Source organism: Melanotaenia boesemani, chromosome 22 (genome assembly GCF_017639745.1).
Source record: "Melanotaenia boesemani isolate fMelBoe1 chromosome 22, fMelBoe1.pri, whole genome shotgun sequence".
Lineage (NCBI taxonomy): Eukaryota > Metazoa > Chordata > Actinopteri > Atheriniformes > Melanotaeniidae > Melanotaenia > Melanotaenia boesemani.
Window position 1 is genome coordinate 15,690,093 of NC_055703.1, and position 23,948 is coordinate 15,714,040.

General features: G+C 39.3%; 2 protein-coding genes across 10 annotated transcripts in view; both read right to left on the minus strand.

Annotated features, from left to right (window-relative positions):
- Nucleotides 1-5,720, minus strand: part of usta (uronyl 2-sulfotransferase a) — a 59,790-nt gene extending 54,070 nt beyond the window's left edge. Inside the window, exon 1 of one of the 2 annotated variants that reach the window (XM_041975763.1) lies at nucleotides 5,232-5,720. In XM_041975763.1, coding sequence (XP_041831697.1) covers nucleotides 5,232-5,463 — 232 coding nt within the window. In that variant the 5' untranslated portion in view covers nucleotides 5,464-5,720. The remainder of the gene's footprint in view (nucleotides 1-5,231) is intronic. The other variant, XM_041975764.1, reaches the window with a different exon arrangement.
- Nucleotides 5,721-8,516: 2,796 nt separating this feature from the next.
- The window catches only part of sash1a (SAM and SH3 domain containing 1a), a 148,730-nt gene continuing 133,298 nt past the window's right edge, over nucleotides 8,517-23,948 (minus strand). For 4 of the 8 annotated variants that reach the window (XM_041975956.1, XM_041975955.1, XM_041975959.1 and 1 more), the window contains 11 exons: nucleotides 22,602-22,676; nucleotides 22,248-22,391; nucleotides 20,856-20,988; nucleotides 19,826-19,995; nucleotides 19,033-19,242; nucleotides 16,862-17,012; nucleotides 16,414-16,542; nucleotides 15,856-16,083; nucleotides 12,580-13,625; nucleotides 11,351-11,482; nucleotides 8,517-11,122 (listed from right to left, as the gene is read on the minus strand). In XM_041975956.1, coding sequence (XP_041831890.1) covers nucleotides 10,862-11,122; nucleotides 11,351-11,482; nucleotides 12,580-13,625; nucleotides 15,856-16,083; nucleotides 16,414-16,542; nucleotides 16,862-17,012; nucleotides 19,033-19,242; nucleotides 19,826-19,995; nucleotides 20,856-20,988; nucleotides 22,248-22,391; nucleotides 22,602-22,676 — 2,679 coding nt within the window. In that variant the 3' untranslated portion in view covers nucleotides 8,517-10,861. The remainder of the gene's footprint in view (nucleotides 11,123-11,350; nucleotides 11,483-12,579; nucleotides 13,626-15,855; nucleotides 16,084-16,413; nucleotides 16,543-16,861; nucleotides 17,013-19,032; nucleotides 19,243-19,825; nucleotides 19,996-20,855; nucleotides 20,989-22,247; nucleotides 22,392-22,601; nucleotides 22,677-23,948) is intronic. The other 4 variants (XM_041975954.1, XM_041975953.1, XM_041975957.1 and 1 more) reach the window with 1 other exon arrangement.

Sequence of the window (23,948 nt, forward strand, 5' to 3'; positions counted from 1 at the left end):
ATATAAATGACAGCATATGCTTTGTTGTGCAGCTTTGATTCAATTATAACATGAAAAAAATGACAGAAACTGAAAAGTAGAAGCTGTTTTGTTTACCCACATGAGTAACTTTACTTAGGCTCAGACTGGTGAACACCTGGCAACCAGTTTAAAATGCTGACTGACAGCTCTGACTGGCACTGCTCTTTCAGTTCTGTTCGACACTTGGCAAAGTGTTATTTTAAAAAAGTGATTCTGTCACTTCTGGCAAAGAGTCAGTGCCACTAAATCTGTCAATCTAAAGTACAAAATATAAAGATGTAAAAATAAACCTTCTTTTTAATATCCTTTAACAGGAAGTGGGCGTGTTAGTGCGACTAGCTCGTTCCAAAACTCACACTTACATGGTTGACTTGCTTAGAAAAAGAAATTAAATTGTGTAGCTTGTGTGCCACTTTCCTCACTGCTGTATGACTGTACACATGAATGAAATACATATGTGTCCAAGCGTTATGAGTTTTAATCACATTTCTGTAAAGAAACACAGCAGGTCAGACTTTAGGGTTAGTGGAGCAGGTTTGTAAAGGTCTCCAGTTCAAGAGGCTGAGTAAATACAGGGAAAGTAAGAAGGCACTGTTCTCTGCTCAAAATTAAGGTACCTTTAACTTAAAGAGACGCTTTGGGTGTTCTGGGCAGTTTTCAGCACGGTCAGCTGGGTTCAGCATTAATAATGACACTTTTATTTTTATTTTAAATCATTTTTACAAGTAGGTCCAGGGTTAATGCATTATGTCACAGCCAACATCTGCATATTTACTTTTAAATCAGTACATTTTACTTTGATTCAGAGTTATTTCTTACTGATACCTCATAATGATGCAAAAAAAAGGAAGGAAGGAAATTAATATCTTGGCTAAACAATACAGCCTAACAAGGTTGAATGGGGATATTCAGGTAATTGTCTTGTCATAATATAAAACTTCACCCATGCCTGAGATTCTGGGCAATCTTCAAAAGGTTTTCACTCAAGACTGCTCTAGATTTTACCCATATATGCATCATCTGCTAACAGCTACCATCACAGTATCTAAGTAGAATATTTGTTTAAGTTGTGTGCAATTAAACAAAGCTTGTTTTCATAACCTGCTTATTGATCACAATGGGGATATTAGTATGTTTAAATGTGGTAATTCATCTAATCTATACCTTTAATTAGCATTGTAAAACTGTGATTAACACTTGTAGTTATCTGGATTTTGTGTATGTTGGAGTTTGTTTCTCAGAGGTTAGAATAGTACACAAAACATCCCTTTTCTCTCTCTGCACCACTTCCCCTTCTTTTTTTTTTTCTTGTTCTATATGTTTTACATATGGAGCTTATTCAAAGTTTTATTCAAAGTTTGCACTAGCCAAACCAAACTGTACTTGAATTTACTAAAAAAGTTTGCTTTTCCCAGTTGATGCCATTAATATGACAGAAACTGCAGGGTGGAGAGAGACCCAAAGCTTCCTTTGTGTCCACACATACCTGTCTAATCCCTAATACCACCTAGCAGTTTTCAACTTGTGTACATAAGGGTTCTCAAGAGTCTTTTAAATCCATTCACATGCCCAAGTGTTGTGCTGTCTAAGTCTGAAGGATCCATCTCAGAATGTAAATCTGCCTCTTTGTTTTGCTTTTACCACACACCACTGAGAGTCAGCTGGCATTTGACATGCTGCTGAGGAACTATAGGATGTGTGGTGAATGTGTAAAGGAAGAGAATCAGCCAAACACAGTCTTTATGGCTTCAAAATCTACCAGTCTTTCATATTTTTCTTATATGCAACATTCTTAGACAGGAATGGAGACAGTTTCCTCTGTAAAAAGATTCATAAATTGGTTCCAAATCACACCTAATCCATCACTCAGCCCAGTTTTTGCTTTAAACTACTTGTAAACAGTCAATGTGCACTATAAAACGGTGGAATATAAATTCAGTCATGTTTAATTCAGCTCAGCCAGTTCAAACATCTGAGGGAATCATTGCAACATGTTCGGGTGTGATTTTGCATTTAACCTCAGATCCACAAATGCCACTCTGCAACACAGAGGGACCACTCAAAGAAAGATTTCTTTGGTTAAGCAGCTAGATCAATATTCCTAGCTTAGGGAGAGACTTGAGAAAGTGCTAGACAAGGTCAGTGACTGGGAACACACAGTGTGCAGTAGGCTGTAAATCCAGGTCTAAAGGTCTACACGGCAGTTTAGTTACTGCGACTACATGTTGAGTGACAGCCTCAAACACCAACCTCCCTACTGAGCTGAACAAAACGCAGTCTGTTCCCTTTACTCTGCATCTGACTGAGAGAATCTCACACATCAAACACACAATCGCACTGTATCAACCTACTATTCTCTTCCACACCCACATTCACTTTTTACCACCACCAGTTTTAACATGGCACAGTGTAGCCAACAGTGCCACAAATCAGGACAGGTTATACATCTTGAGCACTCTGTGACAGTAAGAGCTTTTAATAAGGAACAGCAGCTGTAATAACTGGACACATGAGTATTAAAGGTTTTATTACAACTATTTTCCCTATTCCAGTTAGAAGGATGAATGGGTTCTCTTAAGCAACTTATTGGAATTTGCATCCAGCTTTTTATTGATGGAGAAAGAGACTGAAAGTTGATGGGTCAAACTTTCTTTAAGGAACAAGATCTTGCCACATGATCATGGGTATATTTTACAAGGAAAGCTCTCTCTTTCTCTTATTTATCCAAGATTTCTCTACCTCAAGACCACAGGTTCCTTCAAAAGGGAGCTGAAGTTTGTGTTTCGAGATTTTTCCCCCTTCTCTTCTCCAATTCTACATCATATTGTTGAAGGGTCCAAAATGCGAATTATACAGTGACAGTTTGGATGGAGTGTAAAAGGGAGCCCAGTACAACACTGGCACATGTCTGAGCTGCAGTCTTATAATGCTCACAGTATTTTCTTGTTTAGATCAGGGGTGGTGAACTCTGGTCCTCGGGGGCTGCAGTCCTGCAGCTTCTTTCCTGCTCCAACATGCCTGATTCAAATCAAATGGATGCAACAGCCTATCAACCTCTACAACACAAATCAGGTGTGTTGGAACAGGGACAGTCAGGGATTGAGAAACACTGCTTACGAGGACAGTTTTAAATCTTTCAACAACAAAAAAAACTCATGCTTTTATTAAACAAACAGTATAATTTTAAAACTTTTTAACATAAAAGTAACACTTTGTAATGTGAACAAAATGACTACCCATGAAAATCCTGCAGTTTTTACACTGAACATTGACTTGGATTGTTCTGCTTTTTTTAGTAATTGTAAAAACTTAAAAGCTTATAATTGATTATTTTGGTGATGATGGGGAGTTAGAGGCTAATTATAATGAGTTTAGAAAATTTGCTTAGAGTACTGCTATGCATACAGTTTGTAGATTATGTTAATTTAACATTCACAATCTGGAGATTTTACTCTAAAATTTAAGGAGTTTAGAGCAGGTACCACTTTAAAAATATCAAAGAGAATATGGATTTATATGGAAGTAACTCGTAAGTGAAATTGCTACCTATCCAAAAAGCTCCAAACTTAATTTTTACCAATTTACTCCATGTCAGAACTTTCTTTTCCAAAGAAATTATTTCCCCCCTGCCTCAGCAACTAAATAAGTGGACAAAATTACTCATCCAGATCCCAGTGGATGTGCTGCACTCTGGTCATGTCACTATTACATAAGAATTCTCCCTTCCTAAATCGATAGGGCACAGAGAAATGGGTGTCTGACAAGACTCATGTCCTTAGGGTTTCTGCACAAAGCTGCAAAGATAACACCATGCAGGTGGGGACCAGACACTCGTAAGTTCTGTAGTAGAGAGAATCCTGCCCCAAGGGTCCACACATAGCCAAACACTAATGGGTTATGATGTCCAAACATTTGTCTCTGTTTGTATTTCAAAAGCAAGTGATTCTCTGTGCTAACAGCATAGACATCTGCTCTGTCAACAGCACAAGCTTACATGATGCATGCTTGTATAAGATATACAATACTAGAGAGAGTATAAGATATTGCAGACTATATATACATTTCCTTTGTGTAGTTACTCTAAGATAATTTTTTTTTAATTTTCTCACTTTAAGTTTTGAATTGAATCAGTCTTTCTTGACAATGTTACGCAGCTGAAGTGTGCAGACATGTGTGCATGTGTAATATTGTGTATGTAGGTGTGTGTGTCCACAGGAAACCAATCTGACCCATGGGATTAGTGGTGAGTGACTCTCATTCTGTTCCAGATGTTTATCACGTCATAAATGCCTTAAAGCCCTCTGTGAGAAATAGGTAGGAACACAACCTCCTTTCAACACACACACACTCCAGCTACAGCTGGATGCCCAGTGAGGCATGTGCTGGAAATCACCTTTGCATCTGATTCTGTGTACAGCATCAGAGGGGGTTAATTCAAAAGTTTACAGTCACACAAACACACATGATGTTTTTGACCCTTCATAGGTCTTAACCTAAATACACTCAACAGGTTTCTGTCTGTACAGTAAAGAAAAAAAATGAAAGAAATGAGGAGCTGTCAGGTCCAAATTAGGGCAATTTTAAAACATTCCCAAATATTTTAATGGAATGTTTCTTCTTATAATAGCTGCAGGTTTCAGTACTTGTTCCAGCGGTGCCAGCTGTGCGTAATGAACACTGCGTGGATGGAGCGCGACAGCTGACTGTGTGCACTAGGATGTGTCAGTCACCATCAGCATACGCTATCAATCTTAACAGTTGCTAAGCCCTTGTTACCATAATAGTCATGACTCTGCAAGTCATGACTCATATTCCAACAGCGCAAAGTTTAGACTAAAGTAGAGTTTTAAAAGCGGGATAAAAAGCCTATTTGATTTCCACCCACATGAATGCGTATATTGTGCATACAGAAATAACGGCATCCTTACTCTTTCTACGATGGTCGTGAGACTCTAGTAATATAGCGTTTGCGCAATTTGGTGGTTTCATGATTTGGACTGAACTGGTTCATCAATGGTCCATCAGAGGTGACCGGAGTCAAAGGGAAACACTGAGGCCTCCGGCTTGTTTCATAAAAATATATTCTTTTTTAGATTTAAAAAGAAAAAAAATCTGTCACATTAAAGAAATGCTTCTAGACATGCAGTGTAACTTTCATTAAAAGTAATCTCTGGCGAGTTTCAGTCAAGGCGGAGATGAAAAGTTCTTACCGAGGTACCGCCTGATGTCCAGCAGGATTTTAGGAGGTCCTCCGTTCAGTTGGTAAAAAAGGGAGCCAAAACAGAAGAGAAACAGCGTAGCCATGCAGAAACCATAACCTCGCAGGGAGAATCGCCACGGCAGAGCAGAGAGTAAGCTGTACTTTTTGTTGTGTCGCTCTCTAATGTGGTTAGGAGTCTGGTTGTTGCTGTGAAGGGGACTGCTGCTGAAATTCTTCATCATCTCCTCCTCACAAAGCACCGTGGAAAGTCACCCATCCGCCCGTGGAAAGGGAAACTTGCCTCTTTGATATCATTTGAAGCGGACCGCCGGTTAGTTGGGAGACGCGCAGGCACCCTGGATCTCCTCCGCTGCCCGGAGCCACGGGGTTCTTTCTTGGCGCACAGCGTCTCGCCTCTGCTCGGTCCCTGCTCGTTTGCGCCCGCTGGATGACTGCTTCTTCCTTCCGTCCTCCCAGTCGAGTTTAAGGGTCCATCCTTCTGCTGAGTCTTTTGGGTGTCAGATTACTTAACGTGGAAAGAAGGAAAAGGTCCACCTCATACAGGAATGAGTTCAGCTTGTAATGCGTAAAACAGTGCCATCCAGTGTTAAGGAGAAAGGGGCTTAGAAGAATGGGCTTCAGTTTAGCTGTGTAACAGCTCAGACAAATAGAGCGTGTTTGTGATAAGAGGGTTGCCACATTGACATGTCTTTAATAAGAAAGGTCTGATTTAGACTATTATTTAAAAAATAATGTTAATTTAATAAGAAAAGAGTTAAATTAAGCTCCTCTATAGTTTACACATTTAATCAGCATTTGTTTGTTTATAACAGACTTGGACCAAATTTAATTATTACCAAATAGGAATGTTTTAGATGTCTGAAGAGAAGCTGGTGAGATCTTCACTCCTGTCATGTGCATATTTTTGAAACTTTTTCTTTTGCCTCTGGGAAGTTGTTACAAACATGCACTGAACCATATATTTTCCACCAACAGCGCCAGAACCCAGCATTAGACTACACCTGCACCGAGAAGGCTATTCCTAACAGTAACTAAGAACCTTTTAGGGTGGTGGTTGTCAAGGGAGTAAAAATAGTTGTAAACCAAATAAATTTGCCTTCAAAGAGCAAATGTAATAAAAACAAATTAAATAATTCTGTCGAGGGGCCTGTTGGCATGGACACTACCCAGGTAAATGAATTAAAATAGTAAAGTGCTGCAGCTTGCAAGCATGACACAAAAGCTGTAAATTGATTAAAGGTTTACAGATCAGCCAAATATTTATTGCACACTTCTATAGTAAGGCATGTTAGTAAGGTCACTACTCTAAATCAGATGGTTTAATCAGAACCACTTGACACAGGTCCAGAATTTTTCTGGTGCCATCATACCTTTTCAATGTATGACATCCATTCAACAAGTTCACAGACAGCTGGTGGAAACTCACTCCTCACACATGACATCAACGTTAGATGTGTTGTGGAAGAAAATAAGTATCAGCAGATGGAGCATAGTTCATAGTAATCTTGTAAGCATGTTTTATGTCTGGTTGGCCAGTTTGGAGGCCAACGATACTGTAAATCTATCAGGGTATCAGTCTGCTGCTGTCACTGGGTTGATCTGGCCAGGTGTTGACAGGAAAGCTGGAGTGATAAGATGTAAAATTTTCAAGTATTAGAAGTCAAATTTTATTTAAATAACCTCAACAGACTGATGTTGGGTTTGAATAAATGCTGTCTAAAAGATAAGGGTTGTTTATAGAGGAACCGACCAAGAGGAAATCTGAAGGAAGAGGTCTTTTCCCAAAATGTCTACTACTTGTATACGTATTTTAAGAATGTTAATTCTTTACAACTGGTCTTGCAAAATCTGTAGAAAAGGATGAATTCATCTGACCTACAGTCCTTCTCAGTGGAAGTCATGGAGAGAGAGAGAAAATTTCTCAGGTCTGTTGCCTCATTTGCATAAATATATAACTTGCTTGATGAGAGAAATTTGAACATTTGAAAGTACAGTGTGATAGCTCTCTTTGGCTTTGTTGCAGGGTGTTCTCTGTATGTGTGCTATGTCTGCTACACTGGATCAGAATTCAGCAAGTTTATCTGAATTTGCTCCTTTTCACAGATGAAAGAGTTTGACTGCCCACCTGCAGTTCGTCAGAGGACTGTGAAGGCTAATCAAATAGAGCAAATATTGGAAAAATGGCAGGAGGCAGACAGAAATTAAGGTGGATCTTGCACGAGTATTTTACTTTGAAAATGGGCCAATTATGCTTGGATTAAGGGTGCATGCTTCAGAATTAAGCAGCCCTTCAAGTTTACCTTTCTATAATAAGAATCAATAGGCGCTGCAGAGGGAATAACAGATCTAGAAATTGAGATAGTTGGATTTGCCTTGTAAACATAAGCTTTTAAGGTCAGACTTCATATTAAACAAACTTAAGGTGTCTTTTGTGACTAGATATCCTCTGTGAAAGTATGATCTGTGTTGAAGTATACAGTGGTCTAGTCATATCAGGGAACACTATATACTCCCATTAATGTATCGTGGAGATTATCACTTATTGCTATAGAATGACAAAAAACACTGTACACATTCACTAATTATGCAGAAGAAAGTTGGCCAGAAGGATTATGCATAATCAGACGAAGGCAAAGTTGTATACAGTATTTAAATAAGTTTTACTCTGATTTATTTTTGAGGGACATGCCTGTTCAGTTGTCTGAACACAGTAAAAACCCAGGCAACTGCCGAGATGTTGGATGTAAAATCATCTCAGATGCAGTCCCTTGAGACAAAATATATTCAAGCAGTGTTCAAAATGTGTTCTGCACTTCATCCTTTTGTTGAGAGTTCAGTAAGAGCAGAAAGCTTCAGCATAGTTTCAACAACAGCTGCATTATAAAACGACCCAAACAGGTACCGGACCTGCAGAATTAATCTGTTGTGGGACTTTTCTTGGTTCTGTTCATATAGTTTTCTATATGAAGCTTTGCAGCCAAATGTTATTACACAGATTATATTTTATTGTTGTCCCACCCCTAATTAAAGAAAAAAAATCCATTGTTTCTGAACTCTAAGAATAAAATATGTTTGTCAAAGTGGTTTTAATCAAATTGAGTGTGGCAATTCATTTCCTTGAAAATCCACAGATTCTTTATTTTTGACATATAATTTAGAAAGATCTGAAAAAAGGCTGCAGCAACATTTACCAAGCCAAAAAAAAAAAAAAAAACATGTTCTTTTCACACTGTGTTTGTGGACTGCTGTGTGTTAACAATCACAGAGGGCTGTGTATGGCAAGAAACTGTTTTATTATATTTCAGAATGACAAATAGTTATGAACATTACTTTTGTTGTTTCAATACACAAGCAAATCTGTATGGACAATCATTAGGTAGATGAAAACCAAATAAAATAATTTGTACAGATATTTTACAATACATACTGTAAATCCTTACTGGCTAGAGCAAAATGCATTATGCAGGAAGGTATTGCTATTCATATAGTACAGCTAATTACAGTTGATATGAAAAAAAAAAGACAAAATAAGTTATTTAAATATCAATTACATATACAGAATGTGCAACTTCTGCTAAGCATTTCATATATGTAATTAAGAATTTAGTTTAGTAAGACTGCAAAAACAAACTGGAAGTGAGTAACTAGAGGGTAACTCATGACCGGTTATTAAACTTGGCATTGGGAACTCAATACTAAAAAGAAATACCAGCATAACCCATTGAAACCCTTTTAGAATACCTGACAAATGTCCATTTGAGGACTTGTCAACAAATGAAGCCAATTCTGCCTAGAAAACTGCAAGATTTACCATCTAAAGTGCATGTACAGTGTCAGTATTTTCATTCTTTACAGAACACTATTTTTTTTTAACCAGTTATATTGTGTCACTTTCCCAGAGGACCACTTTAATTGAAGAAAGAGAAAAGGCATCAAATATCTTATCAAGTGCCCACTGCAAAATACAGCTTCAAAATTTAGAAACAACAGTCGGTCAAATGTTCAAACATGAAATATAAGGAATAATTCTTCTGCTCAGCTCTGGCTATGAAAGATATAACTGTCATAAGATGAAAGAAAAAAAAAACCAACTCCACTCACACAAGGAATATTCTGTTCTTTTTCATGCAGAATCCACAATTGAAAGAGTAACAAGCTTCTGGCTAACCCTCTGACCCCATCCAGAGTTTCCCTGAATATCAACTTGTTTGCTGAATGTGGAGCTCAGCTTCACATGTGATGAGTCAGCTTGTTTTTACAATTTCTTGACTTTAAACATGCTCATAAAGAGCTTATTATACAGCTAAAATTCAAATTCCTCAAGGTGCTAACCAAAATGTAGACGGTTCAATAAATTCCAGATAAGACAGCTCAGATGTCAGCGATGTCTTGGTGAGCATTTTCATTTTCTCCTCCTTCCCTATCCCATAACTTCCCTCTGTAACAAGGAAAGTGGATTTGTTTTAACATGATTCAGAGACGTTCAACATGGGACAAAGTCTGTGGGCTTCACTAGAATAAAAAAAGAAAATGCAATCACTCCGAAGCATGTTCTGTGGTCCTCATACCCATATGTCACCAAAATGATCCTGCCGCGTGTGCTCATAAAGAAAAACAATCTTAGTCTCGTTATTCCTCAGACACATTCAGGACAGAAAGGGCTTGCACCTTTGGCACAGTTTGATCTCAGTCGTGGTGTAGTCAAAAACTACAGCTTGGTCTATTTCTTGCAGCTATTCGTTGATAATGGTAAGGCAACTAAAAATGTCTTTTTATGCATTAGGGAATGTGTATTGTTTTAGAGAAAGCTGGTTGAAATTAGTACAGCAAAACAAAGCTTCCTTTAAGACTCTTAATAATAGAGCAAGTTGTCCATCCAAGATATGTTGTGAAAGAAGTCAGTCATACAGTAAAATACAAAGGTGTGATATCAGCTGTTTAAACTTAGACATGACTGAGAGTTGGCCTCAAAAAAGGCTGTAACATTCAAGAGGCAAACACAAATTCCAACATATAGATCATTTTAAAATTAAGATGTGCTATTATACAGAAACATGATACAAAAATGAGCCACCTGTTATCCACTGTTTGGTGTCTTTATTTAGTTGATTAAAAGTCCAGATGTTATCCTCAAGTTTCTCTGGCTTGACATAAGAAATGGAAATAATGCACTCATGAAATATGCAGGAAATAAACCATCTTTTTGGGTACAAAAACAAACAAACACACACAAAAAAAAAAAAAACCACACACATCCATCCTACAAAAAAGTGTGCTATCTTCCGTAAAGGCAGATCCAAGTCTTTATTTTAAGACTTCTGAACGGAGGCCATCCCACAGAGTGAGTCAGTCTTTTTTTCTTTATTTTAAAGGCATCTGATATCTTTATCTTGGCTGTTGGGAGAAACTCCTTAATGCCGTAAACATTTAAGATATGGAAAAAAAGTGATAAAGAGAGAAAAATAGAGCAGGAAAGCTCACGTGTGGTCCAAACATGTGAAGGACAGGAAGTACTATACTGCTGTGGTCACACATGTGCACTCCCACCCGATTCCTGTGGCCACCTGGTCATTTTTAAATGAGATGATACTGACCAGCCAGTCGATTCCACCGACATGATTATGACTGCACCTCTTTCTGAAGATTGATCAGTCGGGCCTCACTGAGCAGGCGACGGGCATGTCTTTCGTCACGCACCCCAGCTTCCCACACGTTGCTCTCTGTTAACAAGGCGACGCGGCTCAGTGTGTCGATGCCTGCTGCTGCCAGAGATGGGGTGTACATTGGCAAGCCGATGGAGATGAGCCAATCAGAGACCGTGCTGATGTTACCCAAAGATGAGGGCTTCCGGCACATCTCTGTTAAACCTCCAGAGGGGATCTGAGGGACAGCAGGACAGAAATAAGCTCTTTTAATGAATGTACATTATGAAATATACATACATACATACATATAATACTTGTAAAGATATAGTTTTTTACATCTTTAGCCACTTTCAAACACCTTAGAACTCTAAGCCGTTCTAGAAAAGCGTCACAGTATCTATCTAGCTTGAAGAGATAAATGTTCTCCATTATTGTTCCTACAAATCTCAAGTTGCTTCCTTACAGCCATGCGGTGTTGTTTCCGAAGTTCTTTGACTCTGAGCTGGTCCATGGTGGAGGCCACGTCTTTGACAAGCTGCTCTAAGTCCTCGGAGTAACGCTGTACCAGAGGCTGGGGGATGCCACATCGGCCGTGCTGGATGGATAAAGTGGAGAGAGACTTTAATTATGGCCATGTGTAAAGAGAACCATATTAATCTACATTAATACAAATGAACATAAAAGGTTCAATTAAGTGGGCTCATATGAAGGAGATGCCTGGTTTTTGTTATCCAGTCCTTCGCTGACAGTATCAAACGTGACAAAACAGCAGTAGAGATTTTATTACATGCTAAGGATAAAACAGTGTTTTGCAAACATGTACCCCTGTTCCTCTTCTCTTTGTGTTGGCACCTGTAGTTATGGGGGCCTGGCTTTGGTTAGTTAAACAAGAAACAGAAGTATTCTGAGAATGAGTGTCAGGATAGAGGGAAAAGATTCCACTTGTTCACCTACATTTTTGCCCTTTAAAATCTAGTCAGCAAAAGCCAAATCTTCTCCCAGAGAGGGGCATGGACAGGCACCACTTATGAACATTTAAAGGTTCAGACACAGAAACTGCCAGAAGGTTTTATAACTCGGTCTGCCTTTAGTAAGATTCAGCTCATAAACTTAACAGTCTGAACCACATCATAGTCAGACTGAAGCCACAGTTTTTCCTCCTCAGCTCCAGGCAGCATATTTATTATTGCTCATACACACACACATACAAACACCCCCACACCCTTACACACAAATAAATGCCCTGAAATATAAAAACAGCATTTGAACACAAGAATCTCATAGACTTTAGACTCCCTTTCTGTATATTTATAGACTAAATTAATTCTAAAGAAAACCGCTGATGTTATTGGCCTGAAGACAAAACACTCTGGAACCAAGCTTGGGTCAAATTATGACTGAGTTCAGTTAAGCAAGTTACAATACTAAACCAAGAGAGCCTGACGCCAGACAAGTTTAGCTCTGATGTGTCTTGAAGCCTCATTTTTCACATTAATTGTGGAAAAACTGTTAAAAATATTACAGCTATTCACTAATACTAATATGATTCTATTAAAGCTGGGCTTCACACGTTCATACCTAATTTACAGATTTAAGTATGTTTGTCTTTCTCAGTGCCACTTAAAGTTAATTTCTAACTTAAATTAAAGGTGATTTTTTTATATGTATTGTTTCCTATGAAGTGTTGCTAACCTTGTCAGAGTATGGTTCCTCTGTAAGATCAATGTCCTCAGCTTGCAGCCGCTGTTCCAGGAGGGTGAGCAGGTTAGGACTCATCTTGGCATGGGAAATCTTCCTCGTAACAGCCATTTTACACCCAAGATCTGAGAGCCAGGGAGGCTGCACTGCTGGTGGAGAGCCTGACTCTTCGCCCATCCATGACGCTGATGAGGTGGCACACGGGCTAGCTGGCGTACTCCCGGTCTTGGCAGGAAGAGCAGGGGCATTGAGGATGGGGCTGGGACTGGGGCTGCTGCTACGGATTATGGGGCTGCTGGGTTGAGAACGGTTGAAGGAGTGAGAAGGCGAGGCAGTGGGGGATGGCGTGGAAGGCAGGGAAAGAGGTGGGTGGCGTAGGCCGTTGGCTAGTCTTTCCTTAGATTTCTTGGCAGGAACTGGAGGAGGGATAGGAGGCTTTTTGGGATGAGTCCGGATGACCCTCTCCTTGCTTGCACTAGAATCAGGAGGACTTGGAGTGGAACTTGAGAGAGCTGCTGGATGGTTGGAGGATTGGGCTGATGAACAGCGCAGAGGCAGCTGGGAAGGTATGGGGGGTTTATCAGCCTTTCCCTTAGGACTCACTGTCGGACTCCCATTTTGAGCTGGAGAACTGTCCTCCCTACAGACTTTGATAGGGCTACTGCTGCCAGACTTGGGTACCTCCTTGGTAGGTTTAAACACCACACGTAAATCATCTTTCTGCTTAAAGTGTTCCTCCCAGTGCAGATCTCCCAGAGAGTGGGAACGTTTCCAGGGCCCAGAGGGCTGTGGGGGACCATCGAGGTCCTCACAGCTGCGGCTGGCTTGGATGGGAGATTTTCTTTGGGCTTTGCGCAGCCCCAACAAGTTGAAGCCCTTCAGGGAGGGCTTAATAAAAAAGTTTTTAGGGAACTTTGTGCGCTGGTTTTTGCCATTCTGTTGCAGAGCCTCTGTAGAAAAGGTCATGGGCAGAGTCGGGTAGTCTGGAGACTGCAGGCCCGCTGAAGAACGACTGGAACGGGAAGCTTTCCTGCTCTTACCTGCAAAAGAAATGTCCTCGTGTTATAACTGAGATGCTGCCTTTTATCACAATGCAACTAAATTAGCTGGTTTTTGTAAATGTTTTCTTCCCTTTTGTGAGATACTAACTGGGAATAGGCTTCTTAGCTTGATATAGCAAAGCTTCCACTATTGTAAAAATGCCATTCCAAATAACACTTTGCATGACCGGGAATTAATGTTTTTCTTTACTGCCTTGGCTGGCTTTTTATTTTCCATTTTTTCTGTTTCTCATCATGTCTGCAATCGCTGGCAAAAAATAAATGAATAAAGTATGTGATGAAAAATAAAATGCATGACAAAAATACTATGAAAGACTTTCCTGTATTACTGGAAAATAACCTGACAGCACCAGTTATTGTAGCCTTTCTACAAGAGCCAAGTTTTTTAAGGAAAAATAAAAAGAATGAACTCAGATAAGCACTGCATTGTTGTTCAGGGCTTTTCTGTAAGCCACACAGCAGCTGACACATATTTATGAAGGTACATTCAAGGATAAGCTCTCTGAGTTGTGGCCTGACTGATAGATTTGTTGATGTCAAAGCAGAGCTCAAAATAAAGATATCTGGATGGAATTCTTGAGAAAGAAAGGAACAAAAAGGATGAAGCAACTTACCATCTATCCTTTGGCTTACAAATGGATGGATGAAATGGAGGAAAGCATGGCTTGCAAAAGATAATAAATAGCGGAGTGCTTTAAATAAGTTTAATAGATTATCAAGAAGTGTTTCAGCAGTTTCCAGAAGTGTTGAAAATGTTAGTAATGATCATATATGATAAGGAGAGTTATTCATTTAACACCTTCAACAGATGTTTTATTTACCTATTGCAATTTTATCTGAAATCAGAGGAGGGAAGTAAGGTCTAAACAAACAAATGAAACAACCTTCATAATCAAAAAGTGTGATGAAAGATGAGTAGGTGTAGTCATTCAATTGCTTCTGTTTGCAAATCTATTTCTGGACTGTATTTAGTGGATTATGACCAATATATTTTTAAATTCTTGCTTCTATATGGGCTTATATCAAAACATTTGACGAACTTCATGAAATGTAAATACAATTTCCAAAATTAATCCACCTAAGTAACATTAAACTGATTAAAACCTTTTAAAAAATACATAGGAGAAAGCCTAGATCTGTATTTAAATGTTATAAGGGATCAACCACCTAATATCAAATAACTACCTTTTATTGAACTAATTAAAATTTTTAATTAAATCACAAATACATATAAAAGTCACAAGTGACCTCAGGAGAAATTTGATGATGTGAAGAATGTCTACAACTATTAACAGGAATGAGACATGTAGGTTAAAAGAAAAGTTTATTGAACAAAAGAGCAGATGTTCAGAGCTCCACAGAAACACACCTTGTGTGATTTGAATCTAAAGAAAATATTTCCCCTCTCAGCCCATAAACAGGCAGAAATATTTATTAGCATAAGAAACAGAGCTATGGATCGAGCTGTGGAGCCCTAAACCCGCAAGAAAAAAAAGCTGAATATTTACCACATGTTATGCAGATAGTTTATGAACAGTTTAGTGGAATGAAAGAAAGAACAGACAGAAAAAAGAGGAAATAAAAATCGAACAAGCAGCACCAGTGTCCCTTTTATTATTGAGCAGTTTTATTGCACAACTTTTATATTTACTGCGGCAGACTGCTAATTTTACTGATGCACCTGAATGACACATTGCACAGAAAGAGTAAACCAGTAGTTACACTGGAACCATACATACAAAGAAACAAGACAGAGCAGTGATTTATGAGTTATGAAGCTGTTAAAAAGAAAGCTCTGAGTGAAAGAAGGCGGCGAATGCAGAGAGATAGAGCAGTCTGAAGAAATATACATACACAGGAAAAAAAGAAAATCTAACATTTGAGACTTCGATAAACTTTAAGAATCAGAACTCTTGTAATCTGCCCACTTCAACTTCAAAATGCTTCCATCCACATCATTTTAGGCACGTACTGTAAGATTGTGCAATACTGTCACTATAAACACAAAAGTGACAAATGGTGAAAATAAGAGAAGAAATGCACTGATCTATTACCAAACTTGTACATTTGGATAAGTTTTGTCAGCCTATAGAATCATCACTGCAAGAAAACACAAGCATTTATCAAAACCACTATGCTGTAACTTTTTTTTTTCCACCCTAAATGCCACATTCTGAAAACACTCAACAGAAATACTCTCTGAGCTCACATTCATCTTCCTGGCATCCATCTATGGACCTGGAACCCACAGGTGGACCAGCTGGGAAACCATGTCCACAACTGGGCAGCGAGTTTGTTCTCATCAGAACAGTTCTGTGAATTGGGGAAAGTCTCTCCCTCTGTGCTCCCAACATTGTGGGGTGGACTAGGCTTAGCGGTCTGGAGCCTGGCTCCCTCTCAGTTACAACTGGATTTTGGCACTGACGGCACAGAACGCCTAAAGGATGAAAAGAGTGGTGAAGAAGGTGGAATGAAAGCATAGTATAAGCGTTCTCTACAGCATCCAATCTAGAAAGGTAAAGGCAGGTAAGCAAGGCTGGGTTGGGTGGGGGTGGGGGGTTGATTTGGCAATGAGAGGTTTACAAATGCTGATCCAGAGGAGTGAGATGGGCAAGGTGTTAGAATGAAGAAGTGATGGAGCTGAGGACGAAGCCCAGGGAGGAAAGAGTGGTCATTGTGATAATAGGACAGGGCTAGAAGCTTGAGCTAAACTAATTCCCAATGGGTTTTGATTGAGGTTGTCTAGACTAAGCAAAGAAATCATTACCATTCTCCAAGTTTTCATTGCTCTCGTAGCAGCCGGAGTCCCGTGGGGAGTCTCCTACCAGACCCCGACCCTCAGACAGCAGCTTCTCCTGGGAGCCTGACAATCCGCCACGCTCTGGATCACTGCTGCCTGGTCGCAGCAAGAAAGCAGAGTAGAAGTCCTAAGTCATCATGGGAAAAAACTGCCTAATGTTGTAGTATATAACTCCTTTTCTAATCTCACCATGCCTTGATGCAGAAATATATTTAAAATCTGGCTGGTTTTACAGCTGAACTGTATGACTTTCAGTCAAAGGATGCACAATCATATCAGTCATAGTGGATGATTTCTTTTTAAATCCAGCCTTTCACTTTTTTTTTTTACACTTTTCTCCCATGACACAACATTTTGTGACCAACAAGTGTTTCCTCATGTGTCAATAAACATGCAGATCACATGTGCTACTTACTGTCATACTCCTGCAGCAGCTCCACAGCAGTCAGCAGAACAGCTCTGTGCTGAGGATCTCTGATGTTCAGCTCATCCAAGTCCTCCTCTTCCAACAGCTTGAACGTGTCCAGGTCCTCATAGCCGTTGAACAAGAAAGTGGGCATGTGCTCCTGTGAAACAGAAAGTTGGAAGTTTAAAGGTTTGAAAACTGAAAAAGAAATGACTGAACTTAAGAAAAATATACTTTGAAAACAAGGGTGGAGAACAAGGATAAAATATATAACAGTAAGGTAAAAAAAAGAAAAACAAAACTGTAGAACAGACTTCATCATCTCCTCATAATTTCCGATCCATTATGTGTATTTTTAAATGACTGCTGAGCCAAATCTAAACTGCTACTTTGATTTTTAGACCACACGTCATCATGTTAAGCCAATGCGAGTACAATTATGGCTGTTATAAATGTCAACACACTTTAATATGGCACAAGCTTTCTCACGCATATAAAAGTGAGTTAGATATACATGAGAGCTGAGTGTGTGTGCTGTGTTCTAGGAGTCACCAAAATGTCCAAAGAGGGGTTGAAAAGTCAACCCAGCAACTTTATATTAGAGAACAAACAGGGGGCTTCGAAAGTCACATCAAAGTAACCTTTAACCACAGAAGAAAGTATCACAAACACACACCCAAAGCTGCTGTGCTATCTGAGATTACATAAAAATAAGTTTATGAGATGCACAATATGTGTGAGTTGAAAATCCTCTGACACCATCAGTCAAAGCACTCATAACCGCTTCCACTTTTGGTCTACACTGGTGTGACCCACACATTTTGCTGGACCAGTACACAGACTGTGTGTCACCAGAGAGACCGTCAATTATGATGATGGAGCCCACAGCAGAGGGCTGTGTGTATCTGTGCTGTTTCTGCTGGATGATGCAGGACTAAACAATAGACCACCAAGAAACACAAACACAGGCAGCTGCTTCCTTTCAGAATATTTTCTCCTTTTGGCCAGTTGAAATTATTTTAACACATTTATTTGGCATAGAGTCCAGTGGTTAAAAGTCACAGGGATGAGGAGATTTACACTTTACAGAGAGGTATTGTTTCAAATTTTGGCTTGCCAGTTTAACCAAATGTTTGCTTAGTATTTTGGTCTATGATGCATCAATTGTAGCTTATATTTTATTAATGAAGCCTGTAAAGATAAATGTGTGAGTGTGGAAACTGCTTTAAGTACAAACTTACAAAAAGATGGCTCACTTTCAGAAAGAGGTGAAACACTCGCTTAAAGAAATAATTATATAAGAAGATTGCCAAACAGCCAATGCAGGAACCAGAAACTTCTTACACGTCTACTTCATCTTAGTTGATTTCCAGTGGTTAAAAGTCACAGGAATGAGGAGATTTACACCAACTTTTATTTTGTCTTACAAAAATATAAGTCAGATTAATAAAATAGAAAAAACATATTTTACTTGGAGTCAGATTTTTATGCTTCTTAACTTACCTTAACAATATGTTAACATCTCTGAAACTGAAATTTATATTTCAGTTTTTCCATTATCAACAAAAATCCAAGGTAGAAGAATACACACTCATTTAAAATGGGAAGTTCTGAAATGTTTTGTGTGTGTTTAGTCTAACTTGCCGATTCCAGGAATCTGATTGGGACTTAAAGGACAAGCAGATTCACAGCTTAACAGCAGTAATCTTTAACAGTAATCTGGGACTCCGTCACTGACTTGGCCAGAGATAAAAACAAGCAACCCACAAAAAGTCTCCATCTCTATTTGGGGACGTGAGGCTCGTGGGTGGGAGGAGATGATGGCGAGTTCAGAGAGATGTGTAGGTTTTGATGAAAGCTCTGAGCCTTTCGCCGGGGCGGGGCTCTCACATCGGGGGTGTTCATGTTTGCATGTCAGTGTTAAAATCAAGCATCCGGAGCCGTGCAGCCTGTAATTGAGTCCACTATATTTGCATCTGCTCGTCTGCAGATGTGGATGAAATTATTTTTGGCTGTAAAAACATTTTTGTTTACTTCAAAGGACTTTTTACTCTCCGGGTCAGATGGGTAAGCTTTTTCAAGTCACGAGAACAAATTGATTTGCGAGTTGGTGTTATAATGTGGGTCGAAGATGTGTCGCATTTAATAATGTGTGAAACATGGCATGTCTGTTCCTTTACCTTAAGGTTGATGCGCTCCAGCAGCTCCTCCACTGACGTGGGTTTGGGGGGTCGGCCCTTCCTCCTCCTCCTCACGGGTCTTTTGGGCTTCTCTTCTTCTTCATTCAGCACATCCACGTAAATAAACTTAAAGGTGCCGACTTTGTTGTTGAGCAGCCCCATCCACGTTCCCATGGGTGGCTTACTGATGATGTCAATCACATCCCCTCGCTGGAGATTCACATAGAAAGTAAAAAAGTGGCACATGCAAACAAAGGAAAAATTGAGTTAAATGAACTAAACACTGAAAGCATTAACAGTAAATGGAATTCAGATCTGGTGCCAAAGTCTTTCTAATAATGAAAAGACAACTTCAGTTGTAAATTTACATACCTCTCACTTTCAAAAGAGCTTCAATGTCATTGTTTAAACTGCTGCAGTGAAGCAAATACCGACTGATTCATTTTTAATGAAGAAATAATAATGTTCCTGATTTAAACAACCTTCATGACCATTAGTGTGTGGAAGGGCTAGTTAATGAGGTGCACTTGAATAAGTCCCGTGTTTATACTGATTTAAAGTGAGTCTCAACTCATTAGCATTAACAAAAAGTAGTCTATGCAATTAAAATGCTCCCCGCAACACAACAAGTAGTCTTATTCAGCAGCACTTTTGTGGTATCTTATATACATTAAGGGCTAAGTTCCACTTTGTACCCACCATCAGTATGAAGTGGGCTCATGTTTATAAGGCTGAACTGTGAATACATCAGAGTTAGAGTGTATGGTTTAATATAAGTATACACAATGTCAACCTTCAGTTTGAGCGAGTCAGTGTCATAGGGGCTGGGAGTGAAGTCTGTATGGACTCGAGCACGGCCGCAGAATGGCCCCCTATACGGTGGCTCTTCGTCGTCTCCGTCTTCTGACTTAACGCTCTCTCTGTTGCTGGCCGATGAGTCAGTGGTGCTCACTGTCTGACCGCCTGGACACAAAGAAACAGAAATGTAAATGTTCATGTATAAGCTATAAAATAAGTACCTATATATAAATTTATATAAAAAAACAGTAATAAACGACAGCTAAGTGAAGGTTTCCTCATACTTTATATCAACACAGTCAATCCTGACTGACTGTCCTCAAAACATCCCTTTGTGGTCACTGTAATAAAATGCATGCCTCAGGAAGCTTTACAAAGACTGTTTAGAGATCATTACCACTGGGTTTTATGTGGAAAACTCTTAGTTTCTCTGGATTTCTGTGTCTGCAGTGAGTACAGAATATAAACAGGATCACTTGTTGGGAAGAAAGTGTGTGTGTGCCTGCATGTTTGTGTGTTCTGTGGTTCTGGATAGTTGACAGGCGCACGTAACATTAGTTCATCTTCAGCTTTAAATGATGGATGGTTTTAAACTCACAAAGACATCATGACAGAAATAATACATATGGATAATATGGATAATAGAATTAGCTCAAACAACCCAAATGACAAATACATGATTCCATCGATGAGATTGTAACTCCACCAAAATCCCCATTGCTATTTAAATGATATAAAAGAAATCTGAAGAAGCAAGCAGTACATACGGCCAGTGCCCTCTAGTGTTAAATCTTCTGCTTGACTTTAAATCTATGTAAAGATTTATATTGTCCTGCCTTTTAAGATGAATTTTAAAAAAGAATTATACTGAAATAAGGTTACCCTACAACGGTATGAATGTAATAATCTTATTAGTAATCCACCAATGAAGGACCTGGAGTAGGTGAATTAAAAGATATTTTCCCTTCTTTGAACTGTGAGAAAACATGAAAGGCACTGCTTCAGAAAGTTTTCTCTTTTCTTACTCATTGAACTCTGTCCGCTGAGTGAACTGCGCAGACTTTCCACTGAGCCCCCGGCCTTCAGCTTGGGTTTCTCCAGAGAGTCGGTGTCTGGCAGAGGGGACTGTGGGGAACCAGGGGCTCCATCCGGACTAGACTGAAGGATAGAAATAAAGAAGGAGATAAGGGAATAATGAGTAATGGCAGAACACAAGAGGAAGACATGAATAAATGTCCAGTGAGATAAAAAAAGATGGAACTATTTTTTTAAACATTTGCTGTACATGCTCCAGGAATCCACTAGGTGACACTGTGGTCAAACAGATGGCTGTAATGATTTGAAAGTTCCACAGAAGTTTTGCCTTCCCATATTTACTAAAACATGATTTTTTTTTTCCCACAACCCAAAAGGTTGTGTTAAAAATGTGCTGCAAATTTTGCCCTTCTAAACTCCCAAGCTCACTCCCCATCACACTGCAGCGTGTCAAGCTCATCTCAAACAAAGCTGATGGAAAAGAGTGTTTGGTAAAAAGAAAAAACATGATTGGTTACAACTAAAATGTTTAGCAGACTGATTGATTTGTTAATTGACATTTTAACTAATTTGATAATTATCATAATTGCATTTCTCGCTTTATTTAGAAATTGACAAACCAAGCAGGGCAGCAGTGATTATTAGGGATATTAATCAGATTATGACATAATGTTGCAGTTGTAAACAAAACCCTGCTTTTAAATGAACACATATGTAATTATAATAATATTTTCAATGCATGACTTTTACTTAATATTTCATTAGCACAGCATTTTTATTTTTACTTATTTTTCACATACACATACCAGTAGTACATTTGTCTATAATCATTCTCAACTGATGACTCCATGACACATCAGGATATGTAGGTCACATTAGAGTGTCATAGTGTTGAAGACTGCATACTACAAGAAGCCATAAAACTGTGGAGTTGGACAAGTGGTAAAGCCACCGAACACCCAGAAACATTAGGGCATTGTGGGTGAGACGACCCTTTTACGCCTTCTACTTTCCACAATCAGAGCAAGCCCAGGGGACACTTGCATCACTACATGAGCTCACTATGAAGCACACACTCCACCCAACATACTGAGCCCAAAGGAGGGAAAAGCAGACAGAAATCTAAATGTGAAAGTGTTTTACTGATTTGTGTTTGCTCTGTAACTAACACAAATACTCCCACCCATCCTACAGCTTGTGGACATGTGGTTTCCACTGAACAACATCATCTAAATATTTGTACAGCATGGGAAACATTTCTTTCTTTGCAGGTGGTGGACTGCTTTAAGGATTACATGCATAATCCCAAAAAACACTAACAGATTAAATAAAGCTATGAATGCATGCATCCATGTGTGTGTTCAGGTGTGCCCTTGTCTAACCTGCTCAGACAGGGAGCTGCTGTATTTCTTGGACATGCGTTTCCTCATAGTCTCCTTCACCGATTTGACTTTCTTGCCTAGTGAGATCCGAGACGTGGTGGGGGATTTCACCACTTCTCTGTATATCGCCTCCTGTTCTTTATTCTGTGGTCAGAAGAAGGAGAAGTGAATGAGATCAGGATGGACAGAGACAAGGAAGGTAAGAGAAGCAAAAGAAGAGAGACAAAGGAGAACGGATCAGCAGAAAGGAGCATGAGGAGTCGAAAGGCAGAGAAAAGGTGATTCAGTGTGACGGTGAAGTTCAGTTTGCGCTCCTCAAAGCCTCTTGCCATTTTGGAAGCTGCCAGCACTTACATTTGCCTCTGAGCCTGTGTTGACCACATGGAGAGAACGGTTGGACAGGTCAAAGCCACCAAAGCTGCATGTTCTCTGTGGGGAAGCCAAAACACAATCAAATGAGACACACTCAGAAGGTCAGGTTAGAAAACCTCCCCCACCCATGCCCACTCAAGTCTGCTCACAATGACTCATGCTTTGTATGACACAGGCAGTTTGATTAATGTACATGGGAGTATGGTTTGTACATATGTGAGGGCATGATGTCATATGGGACTGTGGACAGCCAACAGACATGATGTAACAAACTATTAAAAATCATGTTCTATAGTATGATCCTAAGCAAATGAGGAGTTATATTGCTGGCTCTTTAAAAATTTATTCCCTGGAGAAAATACAAGACTCGCAAACATCTCTTGATGTGGTAAAGCTAAAATAACATTTTACAAGCCAACATATATTCTTTTGCATTTCAGCTTGAGGCTGTTTGTTTGGTGGTTAAATATGAGAAATGCAAATATACACAACATATAGGCCAGCTGCTTAGAACACATTATTTTCTTCAGAAACACTTTCATTAAGAGAAATGTTTCATCTGTGGAGTCTAATGATTTTAAAGGCTACCTACTACACAGAGGTGAGCTATGGCATGAAAACTAGATCCTGACTACGTACACACACAAAATGTAGACATGAACACTCACATAAAACATCTTGGGGAGGTGGGGAAAATTTTTATTGCATTTCTCTTCTGTTTTACTAAACTATTTCACTGGAAGTTTTGTCAACCCTGGGAGAATATCCAAGTGGGTAAGCAGTGCACATTGAGAACATTAAAAAAAAACTGTCATTTTATTGCATGTCCACAGCTGCAGTCCACATCACAGCTTCCCAGCAAAAGCAGTTTGCAGAACAAGCATGTTTGAAGAGATGTCCAAAAAGAATATGATGGCGATGTTCAATGGAATGGACATGCACCCAGATAAAAATGTCTCTTAGAGAAAATTACAAGAAAAAAAAACAAAAACCAAACTAAAAAAAAAAAAAGCTACATCTGCAATTGAGGCACGGGCCATAAAAGAGGACAAAAAGCAACAACAAAAAAAAGTGGATTCGGAGAGTTTTTGTATGAGAGCGACCTCCAGTGATCTGACCAGAACACATTAGGATCCGGGTACCCTCAAAGCTGCAGAATAGCACCACTATATCACTAACCCCCTCTCTATTTCTCCTTCTTTATAAGCCATTTCTTCTGCTGGAGAGCACAAGCAATGCATGAGAAACTTCGCATGCTACCTGCCAAACGACCATGCTGTTTAAAACTAAAACTCACATTTACAATCAAGATATGATGAGAAAGTTTCT